The sequence below is a fragment of the Mobula hypostoma genome, chromosome 6 (assembly GCF_963921235.1).
Source record: "Mobula hypostoma chromosome 6, sMobHyp1.1, whole genome shotgun sequence".
Taxonomy (NCBI): domain Eukaryota; kingdom Metazoa; phylum Chordata; class Chondrichthyes; order Myliobatiformes; family Myliobatidae; genus Mobula; species Mobula hypostoma.
The window spans coordinates 104,728,112-104,747,151 of NC_086102.1; the positions used below are offsets into that span (position 1 = coordinate 104,728,112).

The following is a 19,040-nucleotide window of genomic DNA, read 5'->3' on the forward strand; positions in this document are numbered from 1 at the left end:
ACAGAATCCATTGCTTTGCCTACATCAACTTTCCCAGTAACTTCCTAGAAAAATTCTATAAAATTGAAACATAGAAACATAGAAAACCTGCAGCACAATACAGGCCCTTCGGCCCACAAAGATGTGTGGAACATGTCCTTACCTTAGAAATTACCTAGGGCTACCCATAGCCCTCTATTTTTCTGAGCTCCATGTACCTATCCAGGAGTCTCTTAAAAGACCCTATCGTATCCGCCTCCACCACCGTCACTGGCAGCCCATTCCACGCACTCACCACTCTCTGCGTAAAAAACTTACCCCTGACATCTCCTCTGTACCTACTTCCAAGCACCTTAAAACTGTGCCCTCTCATGCTAGCCATTTCAGCCCTGGGAAAAAGCATCTGACTATCCACATGATCAATGACTCTCATCATCTTATACACCTCTATCAGATCATCTCTCATCCTCCTTCGCTCCAAGGAGAAAAGGCCGAGTTCACTCAACCTATTCTCATAAGGCATGCTCCCCAATCCAGGCAACATCCTTGTAAATCTCCTCTTCACCCTTTCCATGGTTTCCACATCCTTCCTGTAGTGAGGTGATCAGAACTGTGCACAATACTCCAAGTGCGGTCTGACCAGGGTGCTATATAGCTGCAACATTACCCCTCAGCTCTTAAACTCAATCCCACGACTGATGAAGGCCAATGTACCATATGCTTTCTTAACCTCAGAGTCAACCTGCGCAGCAGCTTTGAGTGTCCTATGGACTCAGACCCCAAGATCCCTCTGATCCTCCACACTGCCAAGAGTCTTACCATTAATACTGTATTCTGCCATCATATTTGACCTACCAAAATGAACCACCTCACAATTGTCTGGGTTGAACTCCATCTGCCACTTCTGAGCCTAGTTTTGCATCTTATCAATGTCCCTCTGTAACCCCTGACAGCCCTCCACACTATTCACAACATCTCCAACCTATGTGTCATCAGCAAATTTACCAACCCATCCCTCCACTTCCACATCCAGGTCATTTATTAAAATTACGAAGAGTAGGGGTCCAAGAACAGATCCCTGAGGCACACCACTGGTCACCGACCTCCATGCAGAATATGACCCACCTACAACTACTCTTTGCCTTCTGTGGGCAAGCCAGTTCTGGATCCACAAGGAAATGTCCCCTTGGATCCCATGCCTCCTTACTTTCTCAATAAGCCTTGCATAGGGTCCCTTCTCAAATGCCTTGCTGAAATCCATATACACTACATCTACTGCTCTGCCTTCATCAATGTGTTTAGTCACATCCTCAAAAACTTCAATCAGGCTTGTAAGGCACGACCTGCCTTTGACAAAGCCATGCCGACTATTCCTAATCATATTATGCATCTCCAAATGTTCATAAATCCTGCCTCTCAGGATCTTCTCCATCAACTTACCAACCACTGAGGTAAGAATCACCGGTCTATAATTTCCTGGGCTATCTTTACTCTCTTTCTTGAATAAGGGAACAACATACACAACCCTCCAATCCTTTGGAACTTCTCCTGTCCCCACTGATGATGCAAAGATCATCGCCAGAGGCTCAGCAATCTCCTCCCTGGTTAGACATGACCTACCACACACAAGGCCTTGTTGACTATCCCAAATCAGTCCTTGTCTATCCAAATACTAATATATCTGGTCCCTTAGAATACATCTAGAAACATCCCCACAACTGAAGTCAGACTCATTGGCCCTCATTTTCCTGGATTACCTTTAGAAGCTTTCTTCAACAATGGAAGAACATTAGCTATCCTCCAATCCTACCAAGGCTGAGGTTGATTTCAATACCCCAGCAATTTCTGCACTAGCCTCACACAGGGTCCGAGGGAAGACATTGTCAGCCCCTTGATGATGTGAAATCTGTCATTTTGCAGCAGAAGTACAGTGCAAATCCATACTCTAAATTATGAAAAATAAATAAATAAAAGGAATAATAAGGTAGGTTCCATAAATCTGATGAAGAAGCTGTTCCTGCTCACATTCACAAGTAAAACATGCAGACTCCATGCAGGCGACTCTGGATGTGAGAATTGACCCTAGTTCTCATGAGTCATGAGGCAGACAGAGGCTCTTTCTGTGGCACCTCATTGCCCTTCTCACTGACAGACTCACAGTCCAGATCGGCTGCCAAACCGCAGTGATGGGTGAACATTTCAGCTGGGGAGTGGGGGGAGGTGACATTTGAGCTCAAAGTAAGCAGTAAGCCATTGAATAGTTCAGGATGGACTAGATGGGCCGAAACGGCTGCTTCTGTGCTCTATGACTCTATGACTCCCTCAGATGTATAACTTAATTCATTTCTCTGCCATTTATTTCTATAGATCCCAAGGGCCAGTTCCTGCATTCCACCTGAGATCAGTACGCTTTTCAGGAGCACGCAGATCATGCGTTGATGGGATGTAAACGGATTTCAGAGAAGGAACACTCCTAGCAGGAACAGCTTCCTGACAAATGCCAACCTTTCCATGATCTTCACGGGAAAGGATTTCCTACAGTGACAGTCTTAGGCTTTAATGTCCTGTTTTAAGCTTGCTCTTTAAGGCTATATTCCTGTCTATACTATTTCTGCAGCACCTTTGGGTTGAAGATCGAGATAGCAGGAGAAGGAAGTTAAGTTGATGCACAATAGAAATGAGGTTCACCATAAACAAAATGCAATTATGATTGTCGTTTAATTCTTGTTTTGCACTTGATTAGAAGCACAGATTTAGATTGAAGTTGTATGCTGATTTTACAGGTTGCTTCAGTGTGGTGTGGGGGGTATGCAGTGAAACTAATTAGCTCAACCCCATGGTTAACAATCAGACATGTGCTGTTAAATTGATAGTTTGAAAGTTTGGAAGATAAGCGATAAACATAAAAATGCCTATTTCTACCAGGGTGTATCGAGGGCCTGTGAAAACCTGTCCCGAGTCACGGCTGATCCTCTATGCAGGAAGCTCTCAGACACAGATTCAATGAAAGAGAGATTGCCTTTATTTGTCACATGGACATCGAAACATCAAAATATGCAGTGAAACGCGTCATTTGTGACAACGACCAACACAGTCCGAGGATGTGCTGGGTACACACTGCAAGTCTCGCCGTGCTCCCAGTGCCAACATAGCAAGTCCACAGCTTACTAACCCAAACCCATATGTCTTCGGAATATGGAAGAAACTGAAGCACTTGGGGTAAACCCACACAGTGAAGGCAAGAAGGTACCAGCCCTTACAGACAACGACAAGAATTGAACCCCGATCGGTGATTGTTCTTGCTGTAAAACATTGCGCTAAATGCTAGGCGGGCTACCATGCAGCCCTGCTGATAGGGGATCGATTACCTATTTCAGAATGAGGGGATCTCAGAGATGCTGGTGTTCTCTAACCACCATTATTATCAACATTTTGGGTGGTAGGGGTTAAAGATCTGAGAGGTATAAATGGTTGGTGGTGTCAGAAACCCCTGGTACCTAAACCAGACCTCAATGCATTATAAGTTTCCGCAGAATAAAGTTCAAAGTAAATTTATTATCAAGGTACAAATATGTCACCATATGCTACCTTGAAATTCACTTTCTTGCAGGCATTTACAGGAAAATAAAGCATACAATGACATTTATGAAAAACTATAAAATAGCAAGGAGTAAAAGCAACCAATGTGCAAAGTAAGACAAATTGTGCAAATAACAAAAAAAAAAGTGAAAAATAAATAAATAATACTGAGAACATGAGTTGTGGAGTCCTTGAAAATGAGTCCATAGGTTGTTGAATCAGTTTAAGTGTTGGGGTGAGATCTGCTCTCCACACTGGTTCAGGAGCCTGAAGGGTACTAACTGTTCATGAACACAAAATACTCTGCAGGTGCTGGGGTCAAAGCAACACTCACAACACGCTGGAGGAACTCAGCAGGTCGGGCAGCATCCGTGGAAATGATCAGTCAATGTTTCGGGCGGGAACCCTTCGTCAGGACTGTAGAGGGAAGGGGCAGAGGCCCTATAAAGAAGGTGGGGGGAGGGTGGGAAGGAGAAGGCTGGTAGGTTCCAGGTGAAAAACCAGTAAGGGGAAAGATAAAGGGGTGGGGGAGAGGAAGCAGGGAGGGGATAAGCAGGAAAGGTGAAGAAGGAATAGGGGAAAGCACACTGGGTAGTAGAAGGAGGCAGAATCATGAGGGAGGTTATAGGCAGCTGGGAGAGGGGACAGAGTGACATAGGGATAGGGGAAGGGAGGGGGAGGGAATTACCGGAAGTTGGAGAATTCTATGTTCATACCAAGGAGCTGGAGACAACCTAGACGGTATATGAGGTGTTGCTCCTCCAACCTGGGTTTAGCCTCATCATGGCAGTAGAGGAGGCCATGTATGGACATATCTGAATGGGAATGGGAAGGAGAGTTGAAGTGGGTGGCTACTGGGAGATCCTGTCCGTTGTGGCGGATGGAGCACAGGTGCTCGATTGTTCATGAACCTGGTGGTGTGGAATCTAAGGCTTCTGTACCTCCTTCTTGATGGTCATAGTGAGAAGAGCACATTGTCTGGCTGGTGGTGGTCCTTGGTGATAGACTCTGCTTTCTTGTGGTAGCACTCCTTGTAAATGTGCTCAATGTGAACAAAAACCAATCAGGGAAATAGCCGGGATTCCCTTCATTTATTTGGGCTAATATGCCACATAATTGGGGCAGGAAACTTGCCAAACATTTTCTAAGTTGTGTCATAGTTGCACGCCTGTCGTGTAGCCATTAGACACACCCCATGCTTAGAGTAAACAGTTTTTAAGAGGATTCAGTTTGTGTTCAAAAAGCAGTGATCTTGGTCACTGATAGTTGGCAAGAAATAAGCAGTAAGACAACTCAGAACTGTTTCGCTCACTGTGGCTTCAAACATTCAGACTTGGAAACACCAGAAACAACTGAGAGTGCAAATGAAACAATTTCACTTCTTGAGCAAGTTTGTATCTACAAAAAAATTGAAGGGATCGACAATCATCTCAAATGTTATCTTTGGGTCCAGTCTATGCGTGCAGGCATGGACTGGTGGGCCAGTTGTGGGAATGTGATGCTCAGCCCCATGTTTTGTGCTGTTGTGGAGAATGTGGGCTTGGTGAGGTTTGGGAATTCGCCCAGCAGTCGAGTAAATTCACATGTGGTGGTGCACGCGCTTGACAGAGTCATTGTGAGGAACTAACTGGAGGAGCAGGGTAACGACCCAGTCCTCGACATCCACAAGCCGGCAGTTCTTAAGATCAACTAGCAGTCCTTGGGCTCACAGGAAATCTGCGCTGAGCAGAGGTGTAACTACTTCAGTTAGGATGAAGTCACATGTGTAACATCACACTGAACCTTGCTGCCATTAGCGGCCTCCAGTGAGGTTTCATTGCTGTGTCACACAGAAAGTGTCGCCCTGAAAGGGTGTCCATAATAAACAGTAGATGACACGGGCAGCTGGAACCCACATTGTTCACAGACCTCTGACGTCCTGTTTCGCTGGCACTGTCGAAGATGCAAGGTGGTCGATACTTCCTAATGTTCATACCAAAGAAAGCGTGGTAAAACCCAGAACCAGGGTCATCCAAAATGGTCTCAGCATTAGTTAGTAGTCTCTTTCACATGCTTATGTTGGAAGCCTTGCTGACTGTGCTTAATGAGGTAGTGAAAAGAGGAGGAATTATGCACTGTTGCCTGGCTGAGTGTCAGCCATTTTAGCAAGCTCCTTTACGGGTGTATGAGTGAGGGCTATGTGAACTTGATCGGGCATTTGCTGCATGAAGATTTCTTTAAAAATAAAAAGATGGTGATTTCCCAGGAGAGACAGCGTTTGGTCCATTAGCTCCGATGGCCCAGCATCACTGAGGCCGGGCCGGGCATGGAGGGCAATTGTTAGGCGTGTTCAGACTCTGAAAGTCCAGGAGTCTGTAAAAGGTGAGTTTTCAGTGATCAGATTTATTGTGTTCAGGTGGATGTTCTAGTAGACTCACCACTCCCACAGCCGTGGAGTTGCTGAGTGACACTGCCACATAGAAATATTTGGTGTTGTTGGCAGTGATTTCTGGCAAGGCGAAATGGGCCTCGGCTTGTACAAACTAAGCAACAGCATTTGTTCCCAAAGTTCTGGCAGTTTCAAAATAACTGTGTTGGCCGACATGTTTAATTTCTCTGGAATTGTCCTGGAGCCTTAGGGTTACCAAAGTAGGTTTTCGCAAATAAAATGACGTGCGGCATTTTATATTTAAGAAAAATCGTAACAACTCATTTATTGTACTCCAAAACCTGAACACAGAAAGTGTGGTAACGGAACTTCATGTAATACGTGTCAGACCACCTCTTAAAGAAAACCCTAACTCAATGTCGGTGGTTGTGAATTATGTACATTCCCCCCAATTCCATTACCCTACAACAGAATTGGAATCAGAATCAGAATCAGGTATATTATCACTGAAATACGCTATGAAATGTGTTGTTTTGTGGTAGCAATACAATGTGATGCATACAAATTACTATAAGTTACAATAAGAATTAGAAAAAAATACGTCATATGCAAAAGAAAGCAAAAGGTGAGGTGGGTTTCGTGGTCCATTCAGAAATCTAATGGCCGAGAGGGAGAAGCTGTCCCTTAGACATTCTTCAGACTCCTGTACCTCCTCCCTGAGGGTAGCAATGAGAAGAGGGCAAGTCCTGATGGTTGACGATGGATGCTGCCTTCTCGAGGCATTGCCTTTTGAAGGTGTCCGTGATGGTGGGGAGGCTATTCTCCATGACGCAGTTGGCTGAGTTTGCAATTTTCTGCATTTTTTCTGATCCTGTGCAGTGGCTCCTCCAGACCGGACAGTGATGCCACCAGTTAGAATGCTCTCCACAGTATTTCAGTAACAACTTAGTGAAGTCGTTGGTGACATACCAAATCAAAGGAAATATAGACACTGTCCATCTGTAGAAATTTGATATAAAGTGCAGAGCAGGCAGACAATAAGGTCTAAGGCCATAACGAGATAGACTGTGAGGTCAAGACCCAACAGAGAAAGAACCATGTAATAATCTGATAACAGTGGGGTAGAAGCTGTCCTTGGGCTCGGTGGCTTGTGCTTTCAGGCTTTTGCATGTTGCCTGATAGAAGAGGGAAGGAGTGAGAATTTGGAGTGGGTGGGGTCTTTGATCACGATGCATGCTTTTCTGGGGCAGCAACAGGCGTACTCCTGACCCAGATTTGGGCCGTACCCTCCAAATATCCGGACCTGCCTCTCGGTTTTTTTGCACTACCTTACTTCCCATTTTTCTATTTTCTATTTATGATTTATAATTTAAATTTTTAATATTTACTAATTTTAACTATTTTAATAGCTTTAATATTTAATATTTGTAATCCAGGGAGTGTGAAGCACAGAATCAAATATTGCTGTGATGATTGTACGTTCTAGTACCAATTGTTTGGTGACAATAAAGTATAAAATACTCAAAGTGGGCAGAATGACCTGTTTCAGTGCTATGAGACACCAGGAAAAGCCTCTGGGTGTATCTATAATTTAGTTACACCTTTCCTGCCACAGTCCAGCTTGGTTATAGAACGGAAGATGCAAGGATATAATGCTGACACTTTATGACATTGCACAGACCTGGAGTTTTGTGAGCAGCTTTGAGCCCCTTATCTAAGGAAGGATGTGTTGACATTAGAGAGGGTCTGGAGGAGGTTCACAATAATGTTTCTGGGAATGAAAGGATTAATCTATGAAGGGAATTTGATGGCTCTGGGTCTGTTCTTGCTGGAGTTTAGAACAATGAGTGATGACTTCTTTGAAACCCATCGAATATTGAAAGTCCCAGACAGAATTGACGTGGACAGGATGTTTGCTATGGCGGGAAGTCTAAGACTAGAGGGCACAGCCTCAAAATATAAGGACATCCTTTAGAACAGAGATGAGGAGGAATTTCTTAAGTCAGAGAGTGGTGAATTTGTGGAATTCATTGCCACATACATATGAAGAGTCAGAGAAAAATACAGCACAGAAAGAAATTCCTCCTCATCTCCACTCTAAAGGGACATCCTTGGTATTCTGAGCCTGTGCTCTCTGGTTCCCGACTCACCCACCATAGGAAACATCCTCTCCCATCCACTCAATCTAGGCCTTTCAGTATTCAAAAGGTTTCAATGAGATTTCCCACTCATTCTTCTAAACTCCAGTGAGTAGAGGCCCAGAGACATCAGGGAACATAGATGGGAGGGCTATGGTCCAGTGCAGGTCGATGAGACTAGCAGTTCGGCATAGACTAGATGGACAGAAGGGCCTGTTTTTGTGCTGTATGATTCAGTGACTCTATGTCTGTGTCAGTGATAATATACCTGATTCTGATTGTCTACCTGCACTGCACTCCCTCTGAATGTTAGCACTATATTCTGCATTCTGTTACTGCGTCTCTCTTGTATCAGCTCAAGACACTGATTTGGAGAAATGATCTGTCTGAGTGACATGCAAAACAAAGATTTTCACTGAACCTCAGTACCGGTAACAATAATAAGCCAAAAGCCAATTAGACCATGGCTCACCCTTAACCACCCTGGTCCTAGATTCAGAACCAGCTTTATTGTCACTGACAAATGTCATGAAATCTGTTGCTTTGCAGCAGCAGTCCAGTGCAATACATAACACAAGCTATAAATTACAACAGGAAAGATCAAAAATAACTAAGTAGTGCTAAAGGAGAGCAAGTTAGTGTGCTAGCGTTCACGGCTTCATGGTACATTCAGCAACCTGATGGCGGATGGGAAGAAGTGTGTGTCTTCAAGCTCCTGTACTTCCTCCCATCTAGTAGTAATGAGGAGAAGCCTATCCTGGGTGGTGGGGTCCTTCACGATGCACGCTGCCCTTTCGAGGCATTGCCTTTTGAAGATGTCCTTGATGATGGCAAAGTGATGAATACAAAGTAGTACAAAGCCCAAGTCCATAGCTTGCTGAAAGTGGCCATGCAACTAGATAGGCCGGTAAAGAAGGCAAATTATTTGAGGGGTGATTGATATGTTCGTGGCCTAAGGTAGAAGGAGATGAGTTATACATCCGTTTATATGCACATGCAGTTCAACTCTTTGAGTGATTACGCAGAAAGTTTGAAGTTAATAACTCATCTCCTTCTACCTTAGGCCACAAACTTATCAATCACCCCTGATGAGTTATTAACTGATGAGTTATTAACCTTTCTGCATAATCACTCAAAGAGTTGAACTGCATGTGCATATAACAAGAGCTGTATAACACATCTCCTAGGCCAGAAACCTATTAGTCACCCCTGCTGTGGGCACTTTCTGGAGGTCCAAGATCCGTATGCTCCAGGACCGCTGGACTAAGTGTGTAAATGTAGGAAGGGACTATGTTGAAAAATAAATGTGCTAGGTTTTCTAAAATTGACTCCTTCTCCTTCTACCCTAGACTATGAACTTATCAATCACCCCTCGTATGTTTATATCATATGCGGACGTGGCATATACTTATATATAAGCTTCTGCCATGGATGACATTAAGTATAAGTATCAGGAAGTCATGTTGCAAAACTTTGGTTAGGCCCTGTTTGGAGTATTGTGTGCAGAACATTACAGGATGTCGAGGATTTAGAGAGGGTGCAAATTCAAAGTCAAATTAGGTTTATGATCAAAGTACGTCTATGTCACCTTAGATTCATTTTCTTGCAGACGTTTACAGGAAAATAAAGAAATACAAAAACAAAGACCAACAAACAGCCAATGTGCTCGATATCCAAGACAAATCCTGACAATTGTAACGGACGCTGACCGAAAGCATCTTTCTGTGGCAAGTATCTTCAATTGCTGACCTTCTTCCCAACATTTCCCATCCAATTGCAGACTGCAGATAACGTTGAGAAGCATGATAAGGAAAGTAAATTAACAACAGAACTGAGATGGGGACAATGTGATATAGTTAATCAGGCTGCCCAGTGCTTACTCGGGCTGTAATCTTGATATAGTTAAGCGGACTGCCCAGTCAAAGCAGAGAAGTCTCGAACTTTAATGAAGAATGGAATGAGTTTAGATTACCCGGTCGGATCATCCAGGTTAATGGTAAATTTATTTGCGTCTCATCCCACACAAAGGGTGCAAAGGTCACTTAGACTGCATAATGCTGCCCAGGAGATCAGCGAGCTCATCTCTCACCCCTTGTCCTCTCTCCCTTTCCTTTCCGCTCAAGCCTAGGCCTGTGTGTACCAGAGGGTCGTGGGCCAGTTCAAGCGTCATCTGTGGAAGCGGACTGATGACCGCAGGGGTTAATGGAGGGCACCCAGAGATCAGAGCCAAGCCTGGCCAGGAAACCAGCGATCGCTCGCTACCCATTACACCAGCAACCTCCCTGGATACTTAGTGCCTTGTGTGCAGTGCAGGTATGTAAGAATTGAGCAAGAAAAACCATTGGCATCATACATTCCTATCGATCTACCCTCAGTTTGGATTAAAGGGGAGCCTCTTCACCCAGAGGGCGGTGAGAGTGTGGAACAAGCTGCCAGCGGAAGTGGTGGATGTGTCTGAATGCAATACTTAAGAGAAGTTTGGATAGGTACATGGACGGGAGGGGTATGGAGGGCAAGTCAATGGCACTGAGCAGAACAATAGTTTGATATGGACTAGATGGGCCAAAGGGCCTGTTTCTGTGCTGTATGAGTCGACTGAGTTCCCAAACTCTGGACTTTCCACTGAAAGGAGTAGCTCAGCCGGTAGGGCTGCTGCCTCACTGCTCGAACAACATGGGTTCCAGCGCAGTCTACACCCCCTCCCTGTGACGACATGGGATTCCCCTCCCTCCCCTCACCACTCGAACAACATGGGTTCCAGCGCAGTCTACACCCCCTCCCTGTGACAATATGGGATTCCCCTCCCTCCCCTCACCACTCGAACAACATGGGTTCCAGCACAGTCTACACCCCCTCCCTGTGACAATATGGGATTCCCCTCCCTCCCCTCACCACTCGAACAACATGGGTTCCAGTGCAGTCTACACCCCCTCCCTGTGACGACATGGGATTCCCCTCCCTCTCTCATCTTCCAGTTTTTCTCCCACATCCCATGGGTAGATGGATTGTTGAGTTAATTTACTTTTATTTTATTATTTGCATGATTTGTCTTCTTGCACATTGGTTGTTTGCCAGTCCTAGCATCTATGGAAATGAATAAACAATCGACATTTCGGGCTGAGACCCTTCTTCAGGACAAGGTTTTCATAAATTTTATTTTATTTCTTATTTTCCTCTAAGTGCCTGCAAGAAGATGAATCTCAAGATAGTATGTGGTGACATATATTTACTTTAATAATAAATCAGCTTTGAACTTTAAACTTAATTGACTGCTGTTAATTGCCTACCTGGGGAAATGGTGAGTGAGAGAATCTGGGAAAAGTTAATGGCCATGTGTAGAGTTTAAAAATAGCATTGGAGTTAACGGTCAGCACAGACTCAGTGGGCTAATGGGCCTTTCTCCAAGTTGTTGACCGTATAACCTTTCCATCAACTCAGATTGTCCTTAAAGCTTATTCCTTCCAGCAATGCCTCACACGGTTTGGTATTAACCTATTGTATTTATTTTCCTGTAAATGCCTGCAAGAACACGAATCTCACTCAGGGCAATAAATATAAGTACATTGATAGCAAATTGACTTTGAATTTTGAACTTTGATACCTTTTCTTTTATGTTGAAGCTGTTATATACAGGTTGTGTTTGTAACGGAGAGGATACCTGTTTCACTTCCTCTGTGTTCGCACTTTCCCGAGGAGTCCTTACTGTGCTGCTGGGGAAGTCTGTAAAAACGTAACCCACGATTACTGACTGGCATTTAACTTAATGTTTGGCTAGAGTCAGCACGGAATGTTAGAATGTCCTGTCATAGAGTCACTGAGCACTACAGCACAGAAACCTGCTCTTTGGCCCACCTAGTCCATGCAGGACTGTTACTCTGCAAAGTACCCCCAACCTACATCTGGACCATAGCCCTCCATACCCCTCTATACCTCTCCCACCCATGTACCTATACAATTTTCTCTTAAATGTCGAAATCAAAACCATATCCACCACTTCCACCGGCAGTTCATTTCACGCTCTAAGCCCCCTTTGAGTGAAGAAATTCTACCTCATGTTCCCTTTAAACACTTCACCTTTCATCCTTGACCCATGACCTCTAGTCTGAGTCTCACCCAACCTCAGTGGAAAAGGTCTGCATGCATTTACCTTACTTATACTCTCATAATTTTGTATACCTCTGTCAAATCTCCCCTCATTCTCTTATGCTCCACTGAATAAAGTTCTAACCTATTTAACCTTTTCCTATTCAAGTCCCAGCAACATCCCCATAAATATTTAACTTTTTCCCCTCACCTCTGACTTCTATTTCTAGTCTCACCCAACCCGAGGAGAAAAGCCTACATACATTCGCTATATATATATAGGCATCCATTAGTTACATTTAACTGAGTAAGAATTTATGTATTTAAATGAAATATAGAACAAATAAGAACAATACCTCTACAGCACTATAAAACAATGTATTAGTTTTTAACAGTTATCAATGGAGAAATTCATCCAGTGTACGCTGCCATGTTCCTTTGATTAATTGTAAATGAACAAAGTCATTGCAGACACTTAGTTCTGACAGTGGACTGCCTTCGTACAATTATTTAGACAATTTCATCCTCTAAATCTTTATTCTCATCTGTCCACAGAACACAGTCCCAGAAGCATTGTGGAAAATATAAATGGTCTTTTGCAAACTTGAGCCGTGCACCATTGTTTTTTTGGAGAGCAGTGGTTTCCTCTGTGGTGTCCTTCCATGAAAACCATTCTTGTTCAGATTTTCTCTTGATTGTCCAAAGAACTCTGCAGGTCTTTTGCTATTATTCTTGGGTTCTTTTTCACCCCCTTCTGCATTGCTCTTGGTGTGATCTTTGCAGGACACCCACTCCTAGGGAGAGTAGTAACAGTACCGAATTTCCTCCATTTGTAGACAATTTCTCTGACTGTGGACTGATGAATGGTCAGGCCTTTAGAAATGTTTTTGTAGCCTTTTCCAGTTTCTTGAGAAGAGAAGGTTCTGTCAGTTACCTGACTTTATGTGCGTTTTTTATAGGGCCTCTACAACCCACACCTCCAATCTCATCTCATTGACTGGAATACCTGACGCCCAAATAGCTTTTGTTGACGGCAAAACCCCAAAGTTTCACATACTTTTTTGAACCTAGACTGTGGTTGTTTAAGTGGTGTACTCAGTATTGGCGAGAAGAAGTTCAATTGTTTGCGTGTTATTAGTTTAGGCAGATTGTGTTTGCCTATTATTGTGACTTGTATGAAGATCTGACCACATTTTAGAAACCATAGAAAAACTACAGCACAGAAACAGGCCTTTTGGCCCTTCTTGGCTGTGCCGAACCATTTTCTGCCTAGTCCCACTGACCTGCACACGGACCATATCCCTCCATACACCTCCAATCTATGTATCTATCCAATTTATTCTTAAATGTTAAAAAAGAACCCGCATTTACCACCTCGTTTGGCAGCTCATTCCATACTCCCACCACTCTCTGTGTGAAGAAGCCCCCCCTAATGTTCCCTTTAAACTTTTCCCCCCTCACCCTTAACCCATGTCCTCTGGTTTTTTTCTCCCCTTGCCTCAGTGGAAAAAGCCTGCTTGCATTCACTGTATCTATATCCATCATAATTTCATATACCTCTATCAAATCTCCCCTCAATCTTCTACGCTCCAGGGAATGAAGTCCTAACCTATTCAACCTTTCTCTGTAACACATTTTTCAAGTCCCGGCAACATCCTTGTAAACCTTTTCTGCACTCTTTCAACCTTATTAATATCCTTCCTGTAATTTGGTGACCAAAACTGAACACAGTACTCCAGATTTGGCCTCACCAATGCCTTATACAACCTCATCATAACATTCCAGCTCTTATACTCAATACTTTTGATTAATAAAGGCCAACGTACCAAAAGTTCTCTTTACGATCCTATCTACCTGTGACGCCACTTTTAGGGAATTTTGTATCTGTATTCCCAGCTCCCTCTATTCTACTGCACTCCTCAGTGCCTTACCATTTACCCTGTATGTTCTACCTTGGTTTGTCCTTCCAAAGTGCAATACCTCACACTTGTCTGTATTAAATTCCATCTGCCATTTTTCAGCCCACTTTTCCAGCAGGTCCAAATCCCTCTGCAAGCTTTGAAAACCTTCCTCACTGTCCATTACACCTCCAATCTTTGTATCATCAGCAAATTTGCTGATCCAATTTACCACATTATCATCCAGATCATTGATATAGATGACAAATAACAATGGACCCAGCACTAATCCCTGTGGCACACCACTAGTTACAGGCCTCCACTCTGAGAAGCAATCCTCTACTACCACTCTTTGGCTTCTTCCATTGAGTCAATGTCTAATCCAATTTACCACCTCTCCATGTATACCTAGTGACTGAATTTTCCTAACTAACCTCCCATGAGGGACCTTGTCAAAGGCCTTACTGAAGTCCATGTGGACAATATCCACTGCCTTCCCTTCATCCACTTTCCTGATAACCTCCTCGAAAACCTCCAGGAGATTGGTCAAACATGACCTACGACGCACAAAGCCATGTTGACTCTCCCTAATAAGCCCCTGTCTATCCAAATGCTTGTAGATTCTGTCTCTTAGAACTCCCTCCAATAACTTACCCACTACTGAAGTCAAATTTACTGGCCTATAATTTCCTGGATTACTTTTCGATCCTTTTTAAACAACGGAACAACATGAGCCACTCTCCAATCCTCCGACACCTCACCCGTAGACACCGACATTTTAAATATATCTGCCAGGGCCCTGCAATTTCAGCACTAGTCTCCTTCAAGGTCCGAGGGAACACCCTGTCAGGTCCTGGGGATTTATCCACTTTAATTTTCCTCAAGACAGCAAGCACCTCCTCCTTTTCAATCTGTACAGTTTCCATGATCTCACTACTTGTTTCCCTTAATTCCATAGACTTCATGCCAATTTCCTTAGTAAATACAGATCCAAAAAACCCATTTAAGATCTCCCCCATTTCTTTTGGTTCCACACATAGCTGACCACTCTGATCTTCAAGAGGACCAATTTTATCCCTTACAATCCTTTTACTCTTAATATACCTGTAAAAACTCTTTGGATTATCCTTCACTTTGACTGCCAAGGCAACCTCATGTCTTCTTTTAGCCCTCCTGATTTCCTTTTTAAGTAATTTCTTGCACTTTTTATACTCCTCAACCACCTTATTTACTCCCTGTTTCCTATACATGTCATACAAATCTCTCTTCTTCTTTATCAGAGTTGCAATATCCCTTGAGAACCAAGGTTCCTTATTCCTATTCACTTTGCCTTTAATCCCGACGGGAACCTACAAGCTCTGAACTCCCAAAATTTCTCCTTTGAAGGCTTCCCACTTACCAATCACATCTTTGCCAGAGAACAACCTGTCCCAATCCACGCTTTTTAGATCCTTTCTCATTTCTTCAAATTTGGCCTTCTTCCAGTTTAGAATCTCAACCCTAGGACCAGATCTATCTTTATCCATGATCAAGTTGAAACTAACGGTGTTATGATCACTGGAACCAAAGTGCTCCCCTACACACACTTGCATCACTTGTCCTAACTCGTTATCGAATAGGAGATCTAATATCGCATCCCCTTTAGTTGGTACCTCCATATATTGATTTAGAAAACTTTCCTGAACACATGTTACAAACTCTAACCCATCTAGACTCCTAACAGTATGGGAGTCCCAATCAATATGTGGAAAATTAAAATCTCCTACCACCACAACTTTATGTTTCCTGCAGTTGCCTGCTATCTCTCTGCAGATTTGCTCTTCCAAGTCTCGTTGACTATTGGGTGGTCTGTAATACAATCCCACTAATGTGGCCACACCTTTCCTGTTTCTCAGCTCCACCCATAAGGACTCAGTAGACAAGCCCTCTAATCTGTCCTGCCTGAGCACTGCTGTAATATTTTCCCTAACAAGCAATGCTATTCCCCCACCTTTCATTCCTCTGCCTCTATCACATCTGAAACATCGGAACCCTGGAATATTAAGCTGCCAGTCCTGCCCCTCCTGTAGCCAAGTTTCACTAATTGCTATAACGTCATAATTCCACGTGTCAATCCACACCCTCAATTCATCCGCCTTCCCCGCAATACTCCTAGCATTGAAATAGACACACCTCAGAAGATTTTTACCACCACTCACAAACTTTCTATTTGCGGCTTTGCTTGAATTTTTAACATCATTTATTTTCACCTCAGCCACACTGTCAGCTCTGGCACTCTGGTTCCCATCCCCCTGCAAATCTAGTTTAAAGCCTCCCCAATAGCACTAACAAACCTCCCTGAAAGGATATTGGTCCCCTTGTAGTTCAAGTGTAACCCATCTCTCTTGTACAGGTCCCACCTGCCCAATGATCCTGAAATCTGAAACCCTGCCCCCTACACCAGTTCCTCAGCCACTTGTTCATCCTCCAGAGCATCCTATTCCTACCCTCACTGGCACCTAGCACAGGCAGCAATCCTGATATTACCACCCTCGAGGTCCTGCTTTTCAACTTCCTACCAAGCTCTCTATACTCACTGTCCAGGACCTCCTCACTCTTCCTTGCTACGTCATTGGTACCGATGTGCACCACGACATCTGGCTGATCACCCTCCCACTTCAGAATGTCATGCAATCGATCAGAGACGTCCTTGACCCTGGCACCCGGGAGGCAACAAACCATCCTGGATTCTCTGTCACGACCACAGAACCTCTTACCTGCACCTCTAACTATCGAGTTCCCTATCACTACTGCTCTCCTCTTTTTCCACCCTCCCTTCTGCACTGCAGAACCAGACTCAGCGCCAGAGATCTGGCTGCTGCAGCTTGTCCCAGGTAAGTCATCCCCCCCAACCATATCCAATGCGGTATACTTGTTGTTGAGGGGAATGGCCACAGGGGAACCCTGCTCTGCCTGCCCTTTCCTCTTCCCTCGCCTGACAGTGACCCAATTTCCTGTGCTCTGCTCCTTTGGCGTAACTACCTCCCTGTAGCTACGATCTATAATCTCCTCATTCTCCCGAATGATCCGGAGGTCATCCAGCTCCTGCTCCAGTTCCCGAACGCGGTTTGTTAGGAGCTGCAGCTGGATGCACTTCTTGCAGGTGTCGTTGTCAGGGAGACCGGAGGGCTCCCTGACTTCCCACATCCTGCAAGAGGAGCATTCCAACATCCTGCCTGGCATTCTCTCTACTCTAAGCAAACTGGACAAAAAACTTACCGGAACCTACCCTGGCCTCTGCCTGTTCTCGCCAAAATCTGTTGAGCCAAAGCCGTCCCACTCTGCTCCCTCTCACTCCACTGCCCGCTCACAACGCTGCCCGCTGTATATGGTGGTCTGTTTTTAAACCTTGGTGCACTACATCACGTGCCTGCGCAGTGCAGACCTTTCTCCCCGAGTAGTGTTTAAAAAAAAAGACTTTTTCTACCCGATTTCTTCACTCCCTTCTTCCCAGCTGCTTGTTTCGACTGAAACAAGAAAGGGACTAGGTGAGAGTAAGAGTTCGGCATGGACTAGAAGGGCAGAGATGGCCTGTTTCCATGTTGTAATTGTTATATGGTTAAAATAAATTAATTAATTAAATTTAAAAAATTAATAATAAGTCAACAAGTAAATCAATTATGTATATTGAATAGATGAAAAATATGCAAAAACAGAAATACTGTATATTACAAAAAAGTGAGGTAGTGTCCAAAGATTCAATCTCCATTTCAGAATCAGATGGCAGAGGGGGAGAAGCTGTTCCTGAATCGCTGAGTGTGTGCCTTCAGGCTTCTGTATCTCCTACCTGATGGTAGCTGTGAGAAAAGGGCATGGCCTGGGTGCGGGAGGTCCTTAATAATGGACACTGCCTTTCTGAGACACTGCTCCCTAAAGATATCCTGAGTACTTTGTAGGCTAGTGCCCAAGATGGAGCTGACTAGATTTACAACCTTCTGCAGCTTCTTTAGGTCCTGAGCAGCAGCCATTCCATACCAGACAGTGATGCAGCTTGTCAGAATGCTCTCCATGGTACAACTACAGAAGTTTTTAAGTGTATTTGTTGACATGCCAAATCTCTTCAAACTCCTAATGAAGTACAGCTGCTGTCTTGCCTTCTTTATAACTACATCGATATGTTGGGACCAGGTTAGATCCTCAGAGATCTTGACACACAGGAACTTGAAGCTGCTCACTATCTTCACTTCTGATCCTTCTATGAGGATTGGTATGTGTTCCTTCGATTTACCCTTCCTGAAGTCCACAATCAGTTCTTTCATCTTACTGACATTGAGTGCCAGGCCAATTTGAGAAGGAGGTAGAGAGGCCCAGGTTCTGCAACTTCTCAATCAGGATTGTGATTAATGATGGTATTAAATACTGAGCTATGGTCGATGAACAGCATCCTGACGTAGGTGTTTGTGTTGTCCAGGTGGTCTAAAGCCATGTGCAGAGCCATTGAGATTGCATCTGCCATTGACCTATTGTAGCAATAGGCAAATTACAATGGGTCCAGGTCCTTGCTGAGGCAGGAGTTCATTCTAATCATGACCAACCTCTCAAAGCATTTTATCACTGTTGATGTGAGTGTTACCAGGTGATGGTCATTAAGGCAGCCCACATTATTCTTCTTAGGCACTGGTATAATTGTTGCCTTTTTGAAGCAAGTGGGAACTTCCGCCTGTGGCACTGAGAGGTTAAAAATGATCTTGAATACTCCTACTAGTTGGTTGTCACAGGTTTACAGAGCCTTACCAGGTACTCCATCGGGACCTTCTGCCTCGTGAGTGTTCAGACAGCCTAACATCAGCCTCTGAGACGGAGATCACGGAGTCATCAGGTGCAGTAGGGATCTTCTACTACTCCCTTTCAAAGTGTGCATAGAAACCATTGAGTTCATCTAATAGTGAAGCATCGCTGCTATTCATGCTATTGGGTTTGCTTTGTCGGAAGTAATGTTTTGCAGACCCTGCCAGA

At 44.1% G+C, this 19,040-nt stretch overlaps 2 protein-coding genes across 4 annotated transcripts in view; both read left to right on the forward strand.

Moving 5' to 3' along the window:
- Positions 1-3,701, forward strand: part of LOC134347606 (5'-AMP-activated protein kinase subunit gamma-1-like) — a 63,594-nt gene extending 59,893 nt beyond the window's left edge. For 2 of the 3 annotated variants that reach the window (XM_063049962.1, XM_063049964.1), the window contains one exon: positions 2,347-3,701. In XM_063049962.1, coding sequence (XP_062906032.1) covers positions 2,347-2,378 — 32 coding nt within the window. In that variant the 3' untranslated portion in view covers positions 2,379-3,701. The remainder of the gene's footprint in view (positions 1-2,346) is intronic. The other variant, XR_010018208.1, reaches the window with a different exon arrangement.
- A 6,433-nt stretch (positions 3,702-10,134) lies between these two features.
- slc23a3 (solute carrier family 23 member 3) overlaps positions 10,135-19,040 on the forward strand; it is an 85,121-nt gene continuing 76,215 nt past the window's right edge. The window contains exon 1 of the mRNA XM_063051359.1: positions 10,135-10,377. Coding sequence (XP_062907429.1) covers positions 10,267-10,377 — 111 coding nt within the window. The 5' untranslated portion in view covers positions 10,135-10,266. The remainder of the gene's footprint in view (positions 10,378-19,040) is intronic.